Source organism: Hemicordylus capensis, chromosome 4 (genome assembly GCF_027244095.1).
Source record: "Hemicordylus capensis ecotype Gifberg chromosome 4, rHemCap1.1.pri, whole genome shotgun sequence".
NCBI classification, from domain to species: Eukaryota; Metazoa; Chordata; class Lepidosauria; order Squamata; family Cordylidae; genus Hemicordylus; species Hemicordylus capensis.
Window position 1 is genome coordinate 252525416 of NC_069660.1, and position 19251 is coordinate 252544666.

A 19251-nucleotide genomic window follows, 5' to 3' on the forward strand; every position below is an offset into this window, starting at 1 on the left:
TACAAAGTATCAAGCAGATGTCTATGCTATTTCATTATTTACCTCTCAGAGAGAAGAACCAAGAGACTACTGCTCTCTTGCAAAAAGAGTCATGTTCATAAGAATCCTTTATAAACATCTTTTCATGAAATGTTTCGTGTAGTTCTAATTTACTTATGCCATTATTGCTCCCTATAAGGACGTCTGAAAATCATTCTCTGTATTAATTTCTATCCATCCATTTACTTTACTCCCATAACTTTTAAATATGCTCTTTCCAAATTCATAATTCCAAATGTTTTTATATTTTAAAGAATCATCTGTTATCTAATGTTAAACTTTCAGAAATAAATTCTTGGTTTTTGAAATTTATATCCCACCTTTATTCATATATAAGGATTCAAGTTGACTTTTAATAATAAAATCAGTTTTAATAAAATCATGAAACTTATTAAAAACCTTCATCGAGTAAATACTTTTGTTTCTGAAGATCTTTGACTTATTCATCTTTTACATGTACATGTAAGTTAACACAGCAGTGTACAATAATCATAATGACTGTCAAACTATCATGATACAACAGCAGATTTTTAATTAAAGTTATCAATTCTGAAATCTGGAATAAAGCTTTACTGTAACAAAAGAAGCTAATCAGTTTGAATACTTTGTATATGTCCCTACAAAGTTCTTATAGCTGGTTAGCTGTATTAGTCAAACGTTATGAAGCACTTTTAAAGAAACAGGTAGTTATGCATGTAAGAAGACAGAAATGTGTTACTTCTGGTTTGGTGATACCAGCAGAAACCTAATTAGAACATTTTTTGTTGTTGTTCTAAACATATTTTGAAGTTAAGCAAATTGCAGTGTGCCACTCACTAGCAATATTATCAACACATCTGGGTAGATTACATATGGAAAACCAATAAATGCATGCTCCACTCAAGGCAGCTACATGATCGCAGAATAAAGTCAGTTTATGACTGTCCCTTTTATTTTTTTGCTTAAAGAAAAAAAAAATAGCTTCCAGCAGCAGAAGTATCAGCCTTCCTGACACCTGTAAACATTCAGTGGTCAGAACACCACTACATATCCTTCAAATGATATGGACCAGTGAAGCTGGCAGGTATCTGCAGTGAACCAAACAGTCTGGTATCTCAACAATCCACCACAACATGAGCCCCTTCATGTCCCAGGTGGTGTGCAGAATTCAGGCTAAAGTAGGCACTGGAGTCTGTATTTGGAAAGCCAAAAAATTATGATCATTTTATCCCAGAAGCAACTGCCAGACATGCTACTGTCAGGACCCCAAATATTTATATTGTACAGCCCTGATGATATTTATTGTAATAGCAGTGAGACATGCTAAGATACTGGGTATTGTACACACATTTAGATTCAAAGATAAGAAGCTCTTCAGATATCTCCTGCTATAGTTAAATCCTTGAGATATACACTTATTGTAAATTATTTTGGACAAGGCAATAATCCGCCATACAATTCAAAACACTTTGAATCTTATAACAGTCTTCCCTAAAAATACTGCATTAACAGTAATTCATTGCTAATCGTACATTTAGGAGGCAAAATAAAAGTTCTGAGACATGCTCAGACTTTCAGACAGCCTATTTGTTTACTATAATATATTCTACAAATAGAGCTATATATTAAACACTTACACTATCTTTTAATGTATTCCTTAAAATAGCTATGATGTACTTTGCACTCCTGATATTAACTTCACAATATTTGTTTTTAACATTTTAGTTCATTTGTTCATTACCAAGAAACTGTGTGATGTCACAGACAAAAACAATATGACATCACAACTTTTCCTCTACAACAGTTTCATTATCTCTGTATCTGAAATATCAATAAACATAAAAAGTAATTTGATAGCTAGAGGTAAATTTGGACATCATCACTTTAAAATCTCTTCTATATTTGCTCTATTTTATAAAATTGGAAACAAGTTTAAATGGCAACATGAGACAATTAATAACTCATTTTAGAACTGTACTTCTTGCTGTTAAATCTAACATTTACATTGCACTGTAGTATCATTGGAACGAAGTATTATGTAATAAAGAACTGTGATAACTTCCACAGCAGAAAGATTAGAAGCTGGCAAGATACCATCTTTCTGTAGAAAAGGCCCAGGGAGGGAGCTCATAATGGGATTTAAAACTAATGCTACTAAGCCATGGCTGTTTGCCCATCCAATTTTCTTCCCATATTGTATTTTAAGAGACATCTACTAAATTATCCAACACATTCCACTTTCCCCTGTCAACAGCCTTGCTTGCTGTACTCAGCATACCTACACTAGTTATTTGAGCACCATCTAGCACACCAGAACCTGTTACTGAAGTTTTTCTTGTCTTTTCAACTTTGTGGCCTTCAGCAGGACATTATTCTTTTCTACCTTCTCTAGTTTATTTTTACCATCAAAAAAATTCTTCAATTACAAGCCAGTCTAAAGAATCTTGCTTTCTCCAAATGCCTAACAGCAACACCACATGAGCTGTAGCAACAAAGTCTCTGATCAACAAAGTTTAAAGAGTGGGAGAGGGCTGGCAACAAGAGGAATTCTCATGCTTTGGGCAGGTCTGGTCAGAGGAACCTAACAGTACAAACTTTCCCTATTGTCCAGGTTTCATGTAACAGCATTAATATTTGGGAGACCTAGCTGATCATGATCTAAGCTTGACCACAAGACCACAAGTAGAAGCAAAAAGAGATCCAGACCAGTTCTTCTCTCTACCTAGTTTCTATAAGAGTTGTTGACACAGCATACAACCAAAGTAATCATTGAAACCACTACTGCTTCTTTAAAAGGACCAAATTAACAATGTCACTCTGCAGCTCTTTTTTGAGCCCTGATGCATCCCTACTTGGGACTGATGCCAGGATAATTTCTCAAGGGCGACTGTACTTTTTTGGGTTGTCTATTTTCACTCTGTGCCTATGGGAGGGTGTGTTCACCCCACTCCACCCCTCCCCTTAACTCAATTCCGCAGGCCCCCTCGCAGGCACATGCACTTCCCGTTTTGTTACTAGCTCCGCAATGTTGAATACTCAACTTTTGGACCTCACACTTGCACGTATAAAGCAGCAAATCCACTGCAAAGTACCCGATTTCTAGCTGACCCCGCTCCCCACTTCTCTTACCTGCTGGCCAGGCTCTGCCTGCAGTGCTGCCTGAAAGGCATCAGGTGGTAGTTCATGGCGTCCAGCAGCAGCTTCTGACAGACGGGGTCGGTGCGCATGAAATCCACGGACTGGACCCGCTCGACGAGCTCCGGGGCCGGTATGAGGGCAAAGCGGAGGCGCTTCATAAGGTCTGGGGCGTACTGCATGCGGGTCTCGCGGTCATGCTCCAGCCAGAGCACGGACATCTGGAAGAGCGCCAGCTCCGACTCCACTGGGGGAGGCAGCGAATCTAGCAGGGCACGCATCTCCTCGAAATTGAGCAGCAGCACGTCCTCCACCAGGTACTTGTTGGCCAGTTTCTTGGTCTCCTCAAGGCCGTGCAAGGCGGCGATCTTGCACACTTGCTTGTAATTCTGCACCGAGATCTGGTCGTTGAGGAACTGCACGCACAGCTTGGTGACCTGCGGGATGTGCAGGATCTTACTGACCGACAGCACCTCCTCCACCGTGTCCAGGGACAGGGTCACGTTGGCCGTGTACAGGTACTCCAGCACCAGACGCAGCCCGATGGACGAGCAGCCCTGCAGCACCAGGTTGTTGATGGCCCTGGGGCTAGCCAAGAGCTTGTCCTCCGGCGAGGAGGAGGGCGTGCCGGGCTCCTCCTGCTGTTGCTGCTGCTCTTTGGGGGGCAGGCCGTCCTGAGCGCCAGGTCCGACGCCCAGGCTATGATGGTGGTGCCCGCTCCCCCCGCCGCCGCCGCCTCCTCCTCCGCCGGCGGTGCTGGAGAAGAGCGATCGGAAGTACTGCGAGCACGAGGCCAGCACGGCCTTGTGGCAATGGAACTGCTGGCCTTGGGCCGTGAGGGTCACGTCGCAGAAGAGCTGCTTCCTCCACAGCAGGTTGAGGCCGTGAAGCAGGTTGTCGCTATGGCTGGGGTCGAAGGTAGACGTCCTGTCCCCGGACCTTGACATGGCGAGCAGCCTCAACACACCTGACTGGAAACCCTCCGACCTGGGGAAAGAGGGCAAGGCAGGGGAAAGAGGGGGGAGGGAGAGAAAAGGAAGGAAAATGGGTGGTTCGGGGGGGCACACACGGAGCTTTACAGGCCGGGCGTATCCATCAGCCTTATTGCAAGAACAGAGAGGCGCCCTGTTTAGCTTGTTTACCCCACGACCACTGCAGCGTCGGGGGTACTTAAAACTCTGGCTGCCCCCCGCCATGAAGTCTTGGCCTTCATCTGGGAAGTAGGGTGAGGTGCGGTGGGGACCTGGCAACTACTTTCACCCCAGGGAAGGAGGCGCGCGCCACTTGCGGAGAGATGGCTTTGCAATGGTGCTGTTCCCATGCAGCTGGCTGGGGCGGGGCGGGGGGGGGGGCCGCGGGGTGTTTGGACTGCTTGTTTTCCGAGCTGCAAAAAACAACACCCCGCTCACAAAAACTATAGAGTGACTCAAAGTTGTTCTTTAAAAAAAAAAAAAAGGTCCTTGCCAAAGTCCAGGACCAGGCCACTACTTGAGCCAAGCTGCCTGAGCTGCCCCCTTCGGATGCCCCTCCCCTTCCCAAAATTGCGCCTTTCCCGCCTTTGGAAGCCACACTCTGCAGAGCTGTGAGACGCTTCGTCTAGAAGCGGTACGTGAAAAGGGGTGGTGGGCGGACGTGTGTGGGGGGGGGGACGAGACGAGCAAGGTCCTAGTTGGGGGCGGGGAACGCTGTGCGCCCAACTCCGGCCACCCCTGGTTGCGCGTGCTGCATTGCATGGCATTGGGCAAGGGGCAGAGGCAGGCCGAGTCGCTTGGTCTTGTGTTTATCCGGCATGGGTTGCTTTTCCGGTGGGCGGAAGGCGGCGCCGCTTTAACTCCGGCAACTCCGGGAACTTCGGGGGAGGCGGGCGAGCTTTGGAGGGCAGGAGAGCCACAGGGAGAAGGGAGGAGGAAGAGGCGGCGGGAAAGTGTCCCTGCGCCGCAAGGAGCTGGAGCCGGCACTCCTCTGCCAAAGTCAGCGGGACTTTGAGGGAGGCGGCGGCGGCGGCAGCCGAGAATCGATAAGCCGAGCCTTAACCTGGAGTTGCACCTGCTAGTGCCAAGGGGAAAGGGACCTGCTCTGGCCAAAGCCCGCCTCGGGGAGAGTCGAGTCTGCCACAGCAGCAGCAAGCAGCGCCGCGGCCACTGCCTCTGCTGATCCTGAGGCTCTGCGGGATCCCACCGAGGGCTGCTACTTCCATTGTAGCTTCTCCTCTTTTCGGTAGCGCTTGCACTCCTTGTTTTCTCTTATGACGGGGGTGGGCAGCCCGGGGCACCCCCTTCCCCATCCATCCACTTCCCCTCCCTCACAGTAGCATGGGTTTAAGAAATCTCCAAGAGCCTCTCCCTTTAAGTGGACCCGGTCAGTCCCCCTCTAATAGACACCTCTATACACACCTCCCATTCTCCCTCCCCCTCTTCCTTTCTCCTTTGACCATTTCTTGCAATTGGAGTTTATTCTCCAAAGACGTTTGTGTAACACAAGTGCCCCCCCCCCGCATACTTCTAGCACACACAAATCACACACACACGCCCCATCTTCTCGACAATAAACAAGCCACAAGAAAATACACTCAGACGGTTAGACCGAAGGCCAGAAACTTACCTGCTCCACAACCAGCTGCCAAAGTAAAGGTTCACTTAAGCTCCCCCCCAAAAAATCAATTGTCCTTCCTTTTTAAAGGTTTGATCGCTCCTTCCAAAAAAAAAAAAAGACCTTCTGGTTCCTAACTCCAAGCAGTCACTCTTTACAATTTATTTTGTCGTACATCATTTGATCACCATGAATTAGCAACAGCAAGAAAATACGAGAGGGAGAAGGGGAGAGAGAAAGAGAGAGAGAGCGAGCGCAGAGCTTTCTGCAAGAGAAGAAGAAGAAAAAATGTACGTGTGACAAATTATGCTACCAAGAAACAACACATCATTATCCTTGGGCCTGGGGCTCAGTGAGTCGTAACGAGAGTAATAGGAAATCCACGGTTGGGGAGAGAAACGGTCGTGCATGGCCAGTGGAGAGAGACCATACAGGGGGATGGATGCTGGAGAGACTCGCAAAATTATGGCTCAAGGCTATTGTAAAAATTGTCGAGCGTAAATGACTGCGATTTCAAACATCTTTGGAAGAAAGAAGGGGAGAAAGCGACCCCCCTCCCCTCCTCTGCCTCTCTCTCTCCTCTCTCTCGTCTCTCTCTCTATAAAGAACCGTCAAGTTTTAGTGCGCATTGCTAATTAGTCAATTTCTCTCTGCCTTCACAGGCTGGCGACTTTGCTGCTGAGCTGAAACTGCTAATTTCTGTGACCAGCTTTTTTTCTTAGCTGTGATCTGGATGAATGAGTAGCTGTCTCACAGAGATGACAAAAATAAACTCTAATCCCCCCCCCCCCAAATTTCCACTACATCTTTCTCATGCATAGATTTATGATCTTCAAGCGCCCAGTGCAATATGCAAACTTTTGTGTCTACAGAATGCTGCTAGATTCACATTGCACTATATTTGTTTTCTACTTCCCCTCCATCGGCCACCATGTGATGGAAATGCCTGATCTCAGTACAAGAGATATTGTCACCCCCCCACAACCCTCTATGTTATTCGTTTGACAGGGTACATCCTCCGTTCATGCATATGAAGGGGAGAGATGGAGAAGCAGAGGTAAAGTGAGGGTAGTGCATAGTATTAGTAGTATAGCCGTTCCTTTTACTGTGGTTCAACTGCACTATCTACGATTTATGCTCTTGTTTGAAAGCATATTTTCTCTGTCATTTTGTCTGGTTAGACAACCGTCTCTGTACTTCACTGTCAGCTCCTCAACAGATAAAGGTTCAGAAGTCACTTTTTATTGTCAGATTAGCATATCGCCAGATTTTTCTTTTGGTTTAAAGACTTTGCAATACAGAAGGCTGAATCAAGCAACAGGAAAGCAGCTACTTTTTAACCATAACCTTTCAACTTTCTGCCTGGTCTAGAGATGCCTATAAACTTGCACTATGCACTGTTTGGGGCAGTTTTTTGGTGGGTTTTTAAAAAAATTGCTTTGTAAAATTTAAATCAGAGGTATTTGAAGAAATGTTGCTGTATTCACCAACAGGCATTGGAGTAGAGGACAAATTCTCCACACTTTAGCCCATGATATATTACACCCTCACATTTATAGCTCTGTACTTCTGTTGTCAAATCTCCAATTGCCCAAAAGGAAAGCTATGACCTTGAAGGAAAAGCACATCAAAGAAGACTTGGAAGCAGCACTTCACTGAAAGTTGTAGCTGGGGTAATTTCACAAAAATCCCCAGCTAAGACGACTGTTGGAATTAAAATATATAAAACACATGGTTCATCTCAAATGCACATAGCTAGGTACTACTACTACGACTACGACTACGACTACTGATATTTATATAACACTTTTCAACAAAAGTTCTCTAGTTTACATAGAAAAACAAGTAAATAAGATGGTTTCCTCTGTGTGTGGGGTGAGGGGAGAGTTGAATTGCACATTAATTACAATTGTACAGTTGTAATCAGACAACTGATGTAGTTGTTAGAGTGTTAGACTAGGACCAGGGAGACCCAAGTTCAAATTCCTGTTCCTGAAACTCACTGGATGTCTCTGGGACAGTAACTTCTCTTTCAGCCTGACCTACTTCACAGGGTTATGGTGAGGATAAACAAAACCATGTGCATCACTCTGGGTTCCTTGAGGAAGAGTGAGACAGAAATGTAAAGATAAATAAAATAAAAATAGTGCCAAGCTGCATGATTCAAATTACTTTACACTTTTAATAATATAATCATTTTGCCTATTCTTAAGAACCTTCATATATTCTTTCTTGTTCCAAGCTGCATTGACAGTTTAAGGCATAATCTACATTTGAAAGGAGAGGAATTCTGTGCAACCAGCCCTCACAGACCAAATGGTGATTCCAAAGAGATTGTTAGAGAAAGTTGCATTCAACAGAAAGATGGACTTCACCTCCTGCAATAATGGTCAGTTTTTTGTCACTGCTTACTCTTATTTGGTTGTGTGCTAATCACAAGAGCCAAAAAGAGAGCATGGAAAGCTCCTAGGCTCTCAAACAGAAGCACATATTTTGAGAATTATACACACACACACATTTCAGTAACAACATCTAGATAGGCTGTTAGTGCTGGGGAGGAGTCCGCTTATTTTTCATGCCTGTCGGTACCAATGATATTAGGAAATGCATGATTTGGGAGGTCCTGGAATCCAAATTTAAGTTGCTAGATAGCATATTGAAGTCCAGGGCTTCCAGAGTAGTGTTCTCTGAAGTGCTACCTGTTCCACATGCAGGGCCAACCAGACAGGTGGAGCTAAGGGGTCAGGGATGAGAGAGTGGTGCTGGGAAGAGGGGTTTAGATTTGTTTGGCAGTGGGATACATTCTGGGGCAATCAAAGCCTGTACAAAAAGGATGGACTCCACTTGAACCAAGATGGAACCAGACTACTGGCGCTTAAAATCAAAAAGGTCACAGAGTAGTGTTTCAAATGACACCTGGGGGATTGCTGACAGGAACTGGGTGGTATCTGGTTTGGCAAGCAAAATCCCCGAAGGTGCGAGGGTGCTAACTTCAGATAAACCAGAAGGGGACAGAGCAGAACCAGGAGAAGAGCAGTAAAGGAGATAGCACATGCCTATGCCAGGTAAGAGACTTGGCATATAGGTGTTTATATACCAATGCCAGTCAAGATGGGCTAACTGGAGTGCTTGGTTGCTAATGAAAACATAGATATAGTGGGCATAACAGAAACTGGTTGGAACAGTGAGAACCAGTGGGACATGGTTATTCCTGGGTATCAACTGTACAGAAAGGGAGTGGTGGACTGGAGGTGGAGTAGCACTGTATATTAAAGAAGGAATAGAATCCAACAAGCTAGAAAACCTTGGAGGACTGGTCCTCCACAGAATAATTATGGGTGACAAAACGAGGACTGAAAGGAAATGTGTTGCTAGGGTCATGCTATTGCCCTCTGGATCAAAATGCTGAGTGACCTGGAGTTGGATAAGCAAATCAGAGAAGTGTCAAAGGGAGAAAGATCTACAATAAAGGGTGACTTCAATTACTCTCATAGACTGGGCTAATTCATGTGCAGGTATTGACAAAGAGGCCAAATTTCTAGAATGTTAAATGTCTGTGTCATAGAACAGTTGGTCATGGAACCAGAGAGAAGGCAGCCTTGAACTTAATCCTGAGTGGTGCCCAGGACCTGGTGCAAGATGTCAGAATTGTAGAACCGTTGGGGAACAATGGCTACCAATTCAGCTTATATGCGAGTGGAGCATTGCCAAGGAGGTCCAACACAGATGTATTGGACTGAAGAAGAGGAAAAAATGAGGGGACTGGTAAAAAGGAAGCTGAAAGGGAAAGTCAAGTTCAAATCACTCCAGAAAGCATGGGACTTATTTAAAAACACAGGACTAAAATTTCAGTTGGAATGTATACCAAGAAGGAGGAAAGGTACCACCAAGTTCAGGAGGCTAAGATCAGCATGGCTAACAAGTAGATTCAGGGGAGCTACAAAAGGGAAGAAGACTTCCTTCAGAAAAAGGAAGTCCTGCCTAAATGAAAAGAACAGAAACGAATATAAACTCTGGCAAAATAAATGCAAGGAGTCAATAAGGGATGCAAAAAAAAGAGTTTGAGGAGCATATAGCTAACAAAAACTTCTTTAAATATATCAGAAGCAGAAAACCTGCCAGGGAGGCGTTGGACCCTTAGATTATGAGGGTGTGAAAAGTATTATTAAGGAAGATAAGAAGAATGGAGAGAAGTTGAATGAGTTGTCTGCATCTGTCTTCACAGTGGAGGATACTGACCATATCCCAGTTCTGGAATTGAGCTTCTCAGGCTTGGAGACTGGAGAATAGCCAATTTGAGATGACGAGAGGATGTTCTAATCTGTCTTGAAAACTAAAAATTAACAAATCACCAAGGCCAAATGGTATCCATCCAAGAGTCCTGAAGGAACTGATCTCCTAGCAAAAATTTGTAATTTGTCCCTATAATCTGGCTCTGTACCAGAGGATTGGAAATTAGCTAATAGGGATGTGCAAAAAACTGGTTTGCCCAGTTCAGCTCGAATCCAAACTGGATTCAAACCAGACCAGGCATTTTTGGTTCTGGCACCCTGAATGAGGGCCCAGCTCTGTTAGTATCCGTGCTGGTTTGAGTGGGTTCAGAGGTGCCAGACATGCTTAATTTTTGTTAAGACCACATTTCCCCCGCCAAGGGCTTGGGTGGCTTTGTGGGGGGGTACTGCTGCAGCTGCTGGGGTGTGTGTGTCTCTCTCTGGCGGCTCCCCCTACCCCAGAGGGTCTTTAGCCCTCTGTGAGTGTGTGGTGGCCATTTTGGAGGCTGTCTCACAAGCATGCAGGCCTCCAAAATGGCCACCGTGTACTCACAGAAGGCCAAAAATGGCCTGAAAGTGGGCCAAAATGGTCTGTGGGAGACCAGTGGAAGCTGGCAGCGGGAGTGGGAGCTGCTGGTGATGCACCATAGCCTTCAGCGGTGGTAAGTGTGATTTTCTTTTCTTTCTTTTTCTTTTTAGCAAGAATTTCTGGCACCCCCGAACTGGCTTTGAACTGGCCCAGAAGATTTGGCTCAAGTCAAACCGGGCCAGCTCAAAGTGTAAACCGGCTTGACCTCAAGCTGGTTATCACATCCCTAGTAGTTAATGTAACTCCAATTTTCAAAAAGGGATCCAGGGGGAATCCAGGAAACCATAGGCCGGTTAGCTTAACTTCTGTGCCAGGTAAATTGATGGAAAGCATACTTAAGGTCAAAATTGTTAAACACATAGAAGAACAGGCCTTGATGAAGGAGAACCAGCATGGCTTCTGCAAGGGCAAGTTTTATTTTAAGTCTTGCCTCACTAACCTTTTGGAGTTCTTTGAGAGTGTCAACAAGCATGTGGATAAAGGTGATCTGGTTGACATAGTATACTGGGACTTCAAAAAAGCTTTTAACAATGTTCCCCACCAAAGACTCTTGGGTAAATTTAGCAGTCATGGGATAAGGGGACAGGTTGGATCGGTAACTGTTTGAAGGACATGAAACAGAGGGTAGGAATAAATGGACATTTTTCACAATAGAGGGAAGTAAGAAGTGGGGTCCCCCACCAGGGATCTGTACTGGGACCAGTACCTGTTCATGAATGACCTAGAAGCTGGGCTAAGCAGCAAAGTGGCCAAATGTGCAGATGACACTAAACTATTTCGGGCAGTGAAATACAAAAGAGATTGTGAGGAACTCCAAAAGTATCTCTCCAAACTGGGTGAGTGGGCGACAAAATGGCAAATGCAGTTCAATGTAAGCAAGTGTAAAGTGATGTATATCGGAGCAAAAAAACCCAACTTCACATATACACTGATAGGTTCTGAGCTCTCAATTACTGACCAGGAGAGAGCTCTTGGGGTCGTGGTGGACAGCTCATTGAAAGCAGCAGCTGTGAAAAAGGCAAACCATGCTAGGGATCATTAGGAAGGGGACTGAAAATAAAATGCTAATATTCTAATGCCCTTATAAAAATTGATGGTGCAGCCACATTTGGAATACTGTGTGCAGTTCTGGTCACCATATTTTAAGAAAGACATTGTAGAACTGGAAAAGGTGCAGAAAAGTGCAACCAAGATGATGAAGGGCCTGGAGAAACTTCCTCATGAGGCAAGGCTACAGCATCTGAGGCTTTTTAGTTTGGAAAAGAGGTGACTATGGGGAGACATGATAGAGGTGTATAAAATTATGCATGGAGTAGAGAGAGTGGCCAGAGAGAAATTTTTCTCACTCTCTCACAACACTAGAACCAGGGGTCATCCCATGAAACTGAAGGCCAGGAAATTTAGGACTGACAAAAGGAAGTAATTTTTTTTCACACAGTGCGTAATTAATCTATGTAATTCTCTGCCACTGGTTGTGGTGATGGCCAATAGCTCGGATGGCTCCAATGGGGACTTAGACAAATTCATAGAGACCAGGTCTATCAATGGCTATACTAATCTGGTGGCTATAGGCTATCTCCAGCCTCAGAGGCCAGATACCTCTAAATACCAGTTGTAGGGGAGCAACAGCAAGAGAGAGGGCATACCTTCACCTCTTGCCTGTGGGCTTGCTTCTGGTTGGCCACTATGTGAAACAGAATTCTAGACTAGACAGGCCTTGGGCCTGAACCAGTAGGGCTATTCTTATGTTCTTCAGGCTGCAAAAAATCCCAGAGTGCATTTTGTACCATTCTTCATTATGTGTCTCAGAAGCAAGCCTATACTACTTCAAAGTTGCAAAGAGATGCCTTGGGGATGTTGTCAGACTTAGAGAACAATTGTCATTGAATTCTTAGTGCATGGGACCTTCCTGCACAATAATGGGAAATAATTGTGTTATTTAATATTCAGATTGATCCCAAAGCAAAGTCTGCCATCTTTGATTGTTTGGTGTCATTGCAAAAGATAACAGTAAAAAAAAACCCAAAAAACAATATGTGGCTGTTAAATGTAAAATTTGTATTCCCGTTTTTGGTCATAATGGCTTCTCCAAAGTAATTTTGCACGAGACAACAGCTATGGAGTGTTAAAAGTCCATGAGGTTTTATTTATTGCTTATATCAAGTCTGTCAAGAGAAGGAAAGTAGAGTTTGCAGATTTATAACACAAAAAGCAGGGGCTGGAGCTTGTGGGTTCTCTTTGCTATACCACAGTCAATTGCTGACACTCAATATGATACACATGTTGGCCCTTCACACTAGCTACTAGCCCACTTGTTTTCTATTATGGTGTCCATCATTCGATAACAGTAGGAATGTCATGCTTTACTGTAGGCAAAGTTTTGATCTGCAGAAACTTGTGAGCTGATTGGTCTGCTTGCTTAAAATGTGAACAATTATACCTTTATGCAACATTTAGCATGAGGTTGACCTTATTATGTTTCACTGTAGCAGTAATACTTAATATTATTATATATTAAATGTGAATCCCACCATGTGGCCTTGGCATAAAGAAGAGTGCTGGTCTTGTGGTAGCAAGCATGACTTGTCCCCTTAAGCTAAGCAGGGTCTGCCCTGGTTGCATATGAAAGGGAGACTAGAAGTGTGAGCACTGTAAGATATTCCCCTCAGGGGATGGAGCCGCTCTGGGAAGAGCAGAAGGTTCCAAGTTCCCTCCCTGGCATCTCCAAGACAGGGCTGAGAGAGATTCCTGCCTGCAACCTTGGAGAAGCCGCTGCCAGTCTGTGAAGACAATACTGAGCTAGATAGACCAATGGTCTGACTCAGTATATGGCAGCTTCCTGTGTTCCTGTGTTTATTGTTCTAAAACACACAAATCTCAGAAACCTGTAGCTCTGGTTTACTCAAATTTTCCATTTTTGAAAAACTAGTCTCCCTCCCCCACCACCCATAAACAATGGTAGTAATAGAGTAATTGTAGTTTCTCCTCATTGTTCAGTTTGTGAAAACTGGCTTTGTGTTCGGTCTATTCAGCTGAGCACTATCAGCAATTTTCATCTCTGCCACTACTATGTTTTAGATGAGAAAAGAAATGCAATTAGTAGCATTCAGCATGAGGAACAATATGTACATTTTAAAAATCCTTACTTCTTAATTTTTAAATATATGTTTAATGCATAAATATATGCTTGCTGAAGGGCCAATCTGCTCAGCAACTGCCAGTCAAAAGATTAGTGCAAGTCAGACAAGTTTTTCCTCTAGGATTCGCTAGGTCCCAGCATTTCCCTAAACCTACCAAACTCTAGTGCCATCCATATCAATATTCAATCAAAGAATGGTTATTGAATGGGTTATAAATCAGATAATTGCGATCTGTTATTTTGCTAAAGGAAGTATCATATTTGTTGCTGTTCTGTTCAGGAATGTAGAAATATAGGGCACATTTGCACAGTGATCACGGATGTGTGTGTGGTGGTGTGTGGGTTAAATCTTGTGTTTTCAGACAGGTGATCACCATTAGCCAGATGACACTTGTTTTGGTACATAGTGTCCCCACCCACTCTTTTGCAATGAAGATAAGCAATCATGAAGCTGGTATGAGTGCACAATTCACATCTTCCTGGCTATTGTGTCAGGAGATTCTCCAACACAATTTGTTCCACATTTTCAAAGAACTAGTTTTGCTTCTGATCTACCATTAACATGCCAAACTGGAAACACAAGGAAGCTACTTTTCACATCCACCCATAATCCACCCAGTTCATGAAAGTATTCATATTTTCTTAATTGTATTACTTTCCATGGTGTTTTGGGTTAATCCATTCCTTGATCCAGGCCAGCTTTTGAAGGGCGCTTTAGTTACTTGTATTCCAGTCCCGGAATACAGGCGGGGCTAACAAACATCCAGTAGCAAGAGCACTGAAAAGCACTGTGTTCACCTATACATAATATCTGTTTCATTAAAATATTAATATTCCTGATTCTACTCCACTGTCTTGTCCTTGAATACGCCAACTCTTTCTCTTGGATTCTACACTTCCTGCCCATCTTACTGGTGAAACACTGATCAAGTCATGATGAGATAAAAGCTAATGGGAATGAAGAGCATGAAGTAATTCTGCATTACAAAATAAACTGATGAATGTTTAGAAACACGCATACAAAGAAGAAACAAATGCGAAAGAGCTGAGAAACTTATTTCAAGTCATGCCAATATTCTGTTTCTGAAGTCCTTGAAACGCAAAGTGAAATAGACTTTATGAAGAGTATAAATGTGGCGTGTACAATAATTATAAGATATAAAGATTTTAGTGGCCTTTGGGATTTTTTTTTTTTTAATTTAGAAGATCAATGATTCAGATTTCAGCCTGGGAACTGACATTTTCAGAATCCACATACCCAATATGTTTTTAAAAGCTTGATTCCCAATTTCTACCCTTAAATGCCCATTAGGCCTATTCAGAGACCAGTAGACATGCCAACACAATCTTGGCATGTCCTTTACCCACACGAGAGGGTGTTGAAGTGAATCATCCCTCTGCACAAGCTCCAAACTCCTGTTTATAGGAGTTCTCTGGAGCATGCACAGAGAAGCAATTCAGATGAACAACCCTCTCACACAATTAAAAGACATGTTGAGATTGGTCAGCATGTCCATCAGTGATGTCAGGGCAAGTGCATTCATGGTGCAACCCCAACATTATTACAAGAAAAGGACTGTGTTCATTGGAACCAGCCCATTGATGTACTTTCCAGACCCCCTTTCAAAAAACCTTTCTAATTTAAAAGCTCCACAGAAGCTATGGATCTTTCAGATGTTGAGTATGATTAGAAAAATAAACTTACAATATGTTAGTATTTTAAAGTTTGTATTATTTGTGTGGAAGGAACATAATGTTAAATAAATACAGGTTCAGGATAGCTAATTTTGCCTATAATTATGTTATTATAATGATTAACGGAATGTCTAGCTGGATGCATTATAAGGCTGTTGATTTTCTGAGCTTTTTCTTCATTATTTTATTTAAAGAATATAGCTTCTGCATAATAATGCTCAGGACTGCATACTGGCCAGGACCCAAAGAACTACATTATCTATTTACCTGAATCCACAACTAGGTTTTTTCAAAGTTATTCAATGTTAGAAATCAGGGGGTCATCTTACATTCAGAGCCCTGTTCCTTTTGGGTAAACAGAAGTATTACAATTACAGCCCCTGCTAACTGAGCAAAGAGGCACCTTTTAAAACGGGTGATTCTCTTTATTTAACAGGGGAAGAGCAACTGGCCCTATCCATCCCCAGCAAAGCATCCCTCCAGTGGCTGTTGCTGGTGTCTCTTATGTTTTTTTCAAAGATTGTGAGCCCTTTGATGACAAAGAGCCATTTAAAACATTTATTTATATCTATGTAAACCGCTTTGGGAACGTTTGTTGAAAAGTGGTATACAAATATTCATCATATTTGTATTTGTCATATACCTAAATATAAGCTGTGTTTAACCTCTGTTTTTGAAGGGGTCGTCTTAAATTCAGAGTTGTCTTCTATTCAGGGAAAGATAGTAGGTATTTCTGAGAGCTTGGGCATGCCCAGTGGAATGTTTAAATTTTGTTTCTGCGGAGCTGCAGACAAAAACACCATATACAAATTTCCTTTAAGGTTTGCCATGAGGCAGCAGGTGGGGTGCAGCTATTTGTGAAACATAAGTCCAAAGTCTGCCTGGGCACATGGAACTAGTTGCATGGTGCTTAGACTTCAAGATGTATCTTTCTGTGCACTTATAGTAAAATTTTCTTTTTGCTGACCACAGGGCTGCACAATCAAATGCTCTGGTGGGCCAGAAACATCCACAACTTGGTGTGAAGAAGGCGAGGTCAATTTTTAGCACATTATTACATTAAAATTAAAAATATTGTTACTTGTGGATCAATTCCCCTTGTCAATGGACCCATAGTTTCAACCAAGGATAGTAGCCAGAGAATAGGTCCTGTTCCTGCTCAATCAGTGAGGCCCCTAGAGTGCATGCCAGCCCCAAACAAATGCCAAGTCCTCTCCTCTCCCTAAATTGTTGTTGCTTTCAGGCTGCAATGCTAGGCATGCTTACATGGGAGTAAGCCTCAGTGGGCACACTGTGGAGCATATTTCTGAGAAAGCATGCACAGGATGGCGTAATAAGGTAGTTTCCAGCTGCTGTGTTGCTGCAGGATACCTGGGGGCCAGTAAAATAGTCACTGTGAGCCGAATCCGGCCCCTGGATCTTATGTTGTGCAGGCCTGGCTTACTACAATGTTGATGGTTCCTGTTTTCAACTTTTATTCTTGTTTTCCCACATGGTAAAAATTAAGGTGTTCTTGGATACCTTATGGTGCAGCAGTTTATAGCTCTATGTAATCGAATAAATTTGTGGCATTTGTACTTTAAAACTTCATAGATTGGAAGCAGTACCATGTTATCTGCTGTTAAACATTTTACATATCATGTTCTTAAAGTAACATAGTAAATTTAGGTTTGAGAAGAAAATTAGTATTGGGTATAAGTGTTTACAAAAAAGTATTAAAACAAAACAGAACAGGATTCCACACACCCCCACACACCCCACTTTTCTCCATGACTTGAAAATTTCCCAGTTTTACATTTCTAGTTACTAGGCCATTTCCCATCAAGCAACTGTCCAGGTCCAAGCCTGTATAGTTTCAGAAACATAATGGCATGATGCATCTACAGGCCATTATCTGTATAAACATGAGCTACGGTTATGTTCTTTGCTTGCAGATCACAGCGTTTTGCTTTAGTGCAGCATGGTCTCTCTTACCCACTGAGCTAGCCTGTTGGTACTAAATAGCAGCAAAATGCTCACTGAATGTGCAAGAAGTTTCCAAGATTAAGGCTGAATGTAGAATTGTAGGCCTGTTCACATGATAGGGATGTGCACGAACGGCTCATGCATGGGCTCGGGGTACAGGGAGTGGTTCCCTTAAGGAGCTGGTAAGCAGGTCCTTACCTGCTCTGCTGCCACCCAACCACTTTTCTGGGTGCAGCACTCACCCTAGCAATGGCCATGTCACCCACATGGGGCTTTGAGGCTGTTCCTGCAGCCTGTGCACACAGCATCGGCAAGCATATGGCATCCACGGGCGCCATTTGCCTGGTCAATATGGTGTTGCTGACCAGGCAAATGGCACCTGCACATGCGTAGATGCCATGTGCATGCCTCCACATGCACAGGCTGCAGGGAACAGCGCCGTCCCTGTAGCCAGCTCTGTATTGTTTCCATGCAAGGGAAGGCCAGCTGGGTAGAAGAGGTGAGTGGGTTCACATGACCATAGAATCAAAGTAGGAGAGGTCTTCTCTTCTCCTACCGTGATTAAGAGCAGGGTCGGCAAGCTGGGTTACCCTACTTTGAGCAAGCTGGGTCAGAGGAATTTTTGTGAGTTCACATGATCATGCAAACCAGGGTATTCTGCCTCCTACACTGATTTTGATGATTGTGTGAATCCAGCCATTATGAAGTACTGCACTTCTAACAGCCTTGGCCAGACAGGACTCTGTGTTTTACCACTACACACCTAAAACAACCATATACAATAATTTATGGTCTTAATTGTGAAAGTTTGAGAACTTGACTGACTTTCCCTGGGGTGACACAGTAAGTTCACATAGTAGATCGTGATACTGGTATGTAAGATTTTTCACACTATGAACAGGTCTACGCTGCAGACTTAAAACCAATTTTGAACTCCACTGTCAGGCTCTTTTCTGTCCCAATCAAGGCATCCTAGAAATTGTACTTTGGTGAGTTAATAGGGCTGTTCATACAATAGAAAACTTGGTAGGACAAACATCCTACCCAGATTTGGGAACTGTGTGCTCTCCCGATTTTCGATTGTGTGTGAGCAAACAACTAGGCAGGAGCTGGGGGGAGTGATCATGTGTGAAAGATGAATTGGGTAGGAAGACTTTTCCTCCCACTTTGTCAAAATGCTGGGTATAAGAGCTGGGTAGGATGGCACCATCGTCCCCAGCCTCTCTCTCACACAGATCACTCCCCTTCCCCTGCCAGCTGTTTGCTGGCATACAGTAGTTAAGTGACACAGGGATGCAATCCCGGTATTTTTTTCCCCTCCAGCATCTCAGCAGGGACGCAAAGCCTTTTACTTTTACTAAATGACAGTAATATGCTGCACTTGCTATTTCAACCATTTGTTACATAATTAATATCAGACTACAATTTGATTTTTATTACTGCGCCCTGGTGGCGCAGTAGTAGAACTGCCGCCCTGTAACCAGAAGGTTACAAGTTCGATCCTGACCAGGGGCTCAAGGTTGACTCAGCCTTCCATCCTTCCGAGGTCAGTAAAATGAGTACCCAGAATGTTGGGGGGCAATATGCTAAATCATTGTAAACCGCTTAGAGAGCTCTGGCTATAGAGCGGTATATAAATGTAAGTGCTATTGCTATTGCTATTGCTATTACCATTCTTCCTGTCTTCTGTTATAAGGAGTTACAAGGAGTATCTCCCACCCTTTATGGTTGACAATCCAAGTGGCCCTTTAGGGTGAATAAACTGCAAGCAATGTAGGGTTAGGAAACTGTCCTTGATTGCTTGTAACAGTACCACCCAAATTATTGCATCTATCTCAGTGGGAGGTATA

The 19251-nt window shown here is 43.5% G+C and overlaps 1 protein-coding gene across 8 annotated transcripts in view; it reads right to left on the reverse strand.

Moving 5' to 3' along the window:
* The window catches only part of KLHL14 (kelch like family member 14), a 207866-nt gene that overhangs the window by 103673 nt on the left and 84942 nt on the right, over positions 1-19251 (reverse strand). For 6 of the 8 annotated variants that reach the window (XM_053246806.1, XM_053246807.1, XM_053246808.1 and 3 more), the window contains one exon: positions 3148-4140. In XM_053246806.1, coding sequence (XP_053102781.1) covers positions 3148-4140 — 993 coding nt within the window. Of the gene's footprint in view, positions 1-3147; positions 4675-5754; positions 6271-19251 lie in introns of those variants that run through there. The other 2 variants (XM_053246811.1, XM_053246805.1) reach the window with 2 other exon arrangements.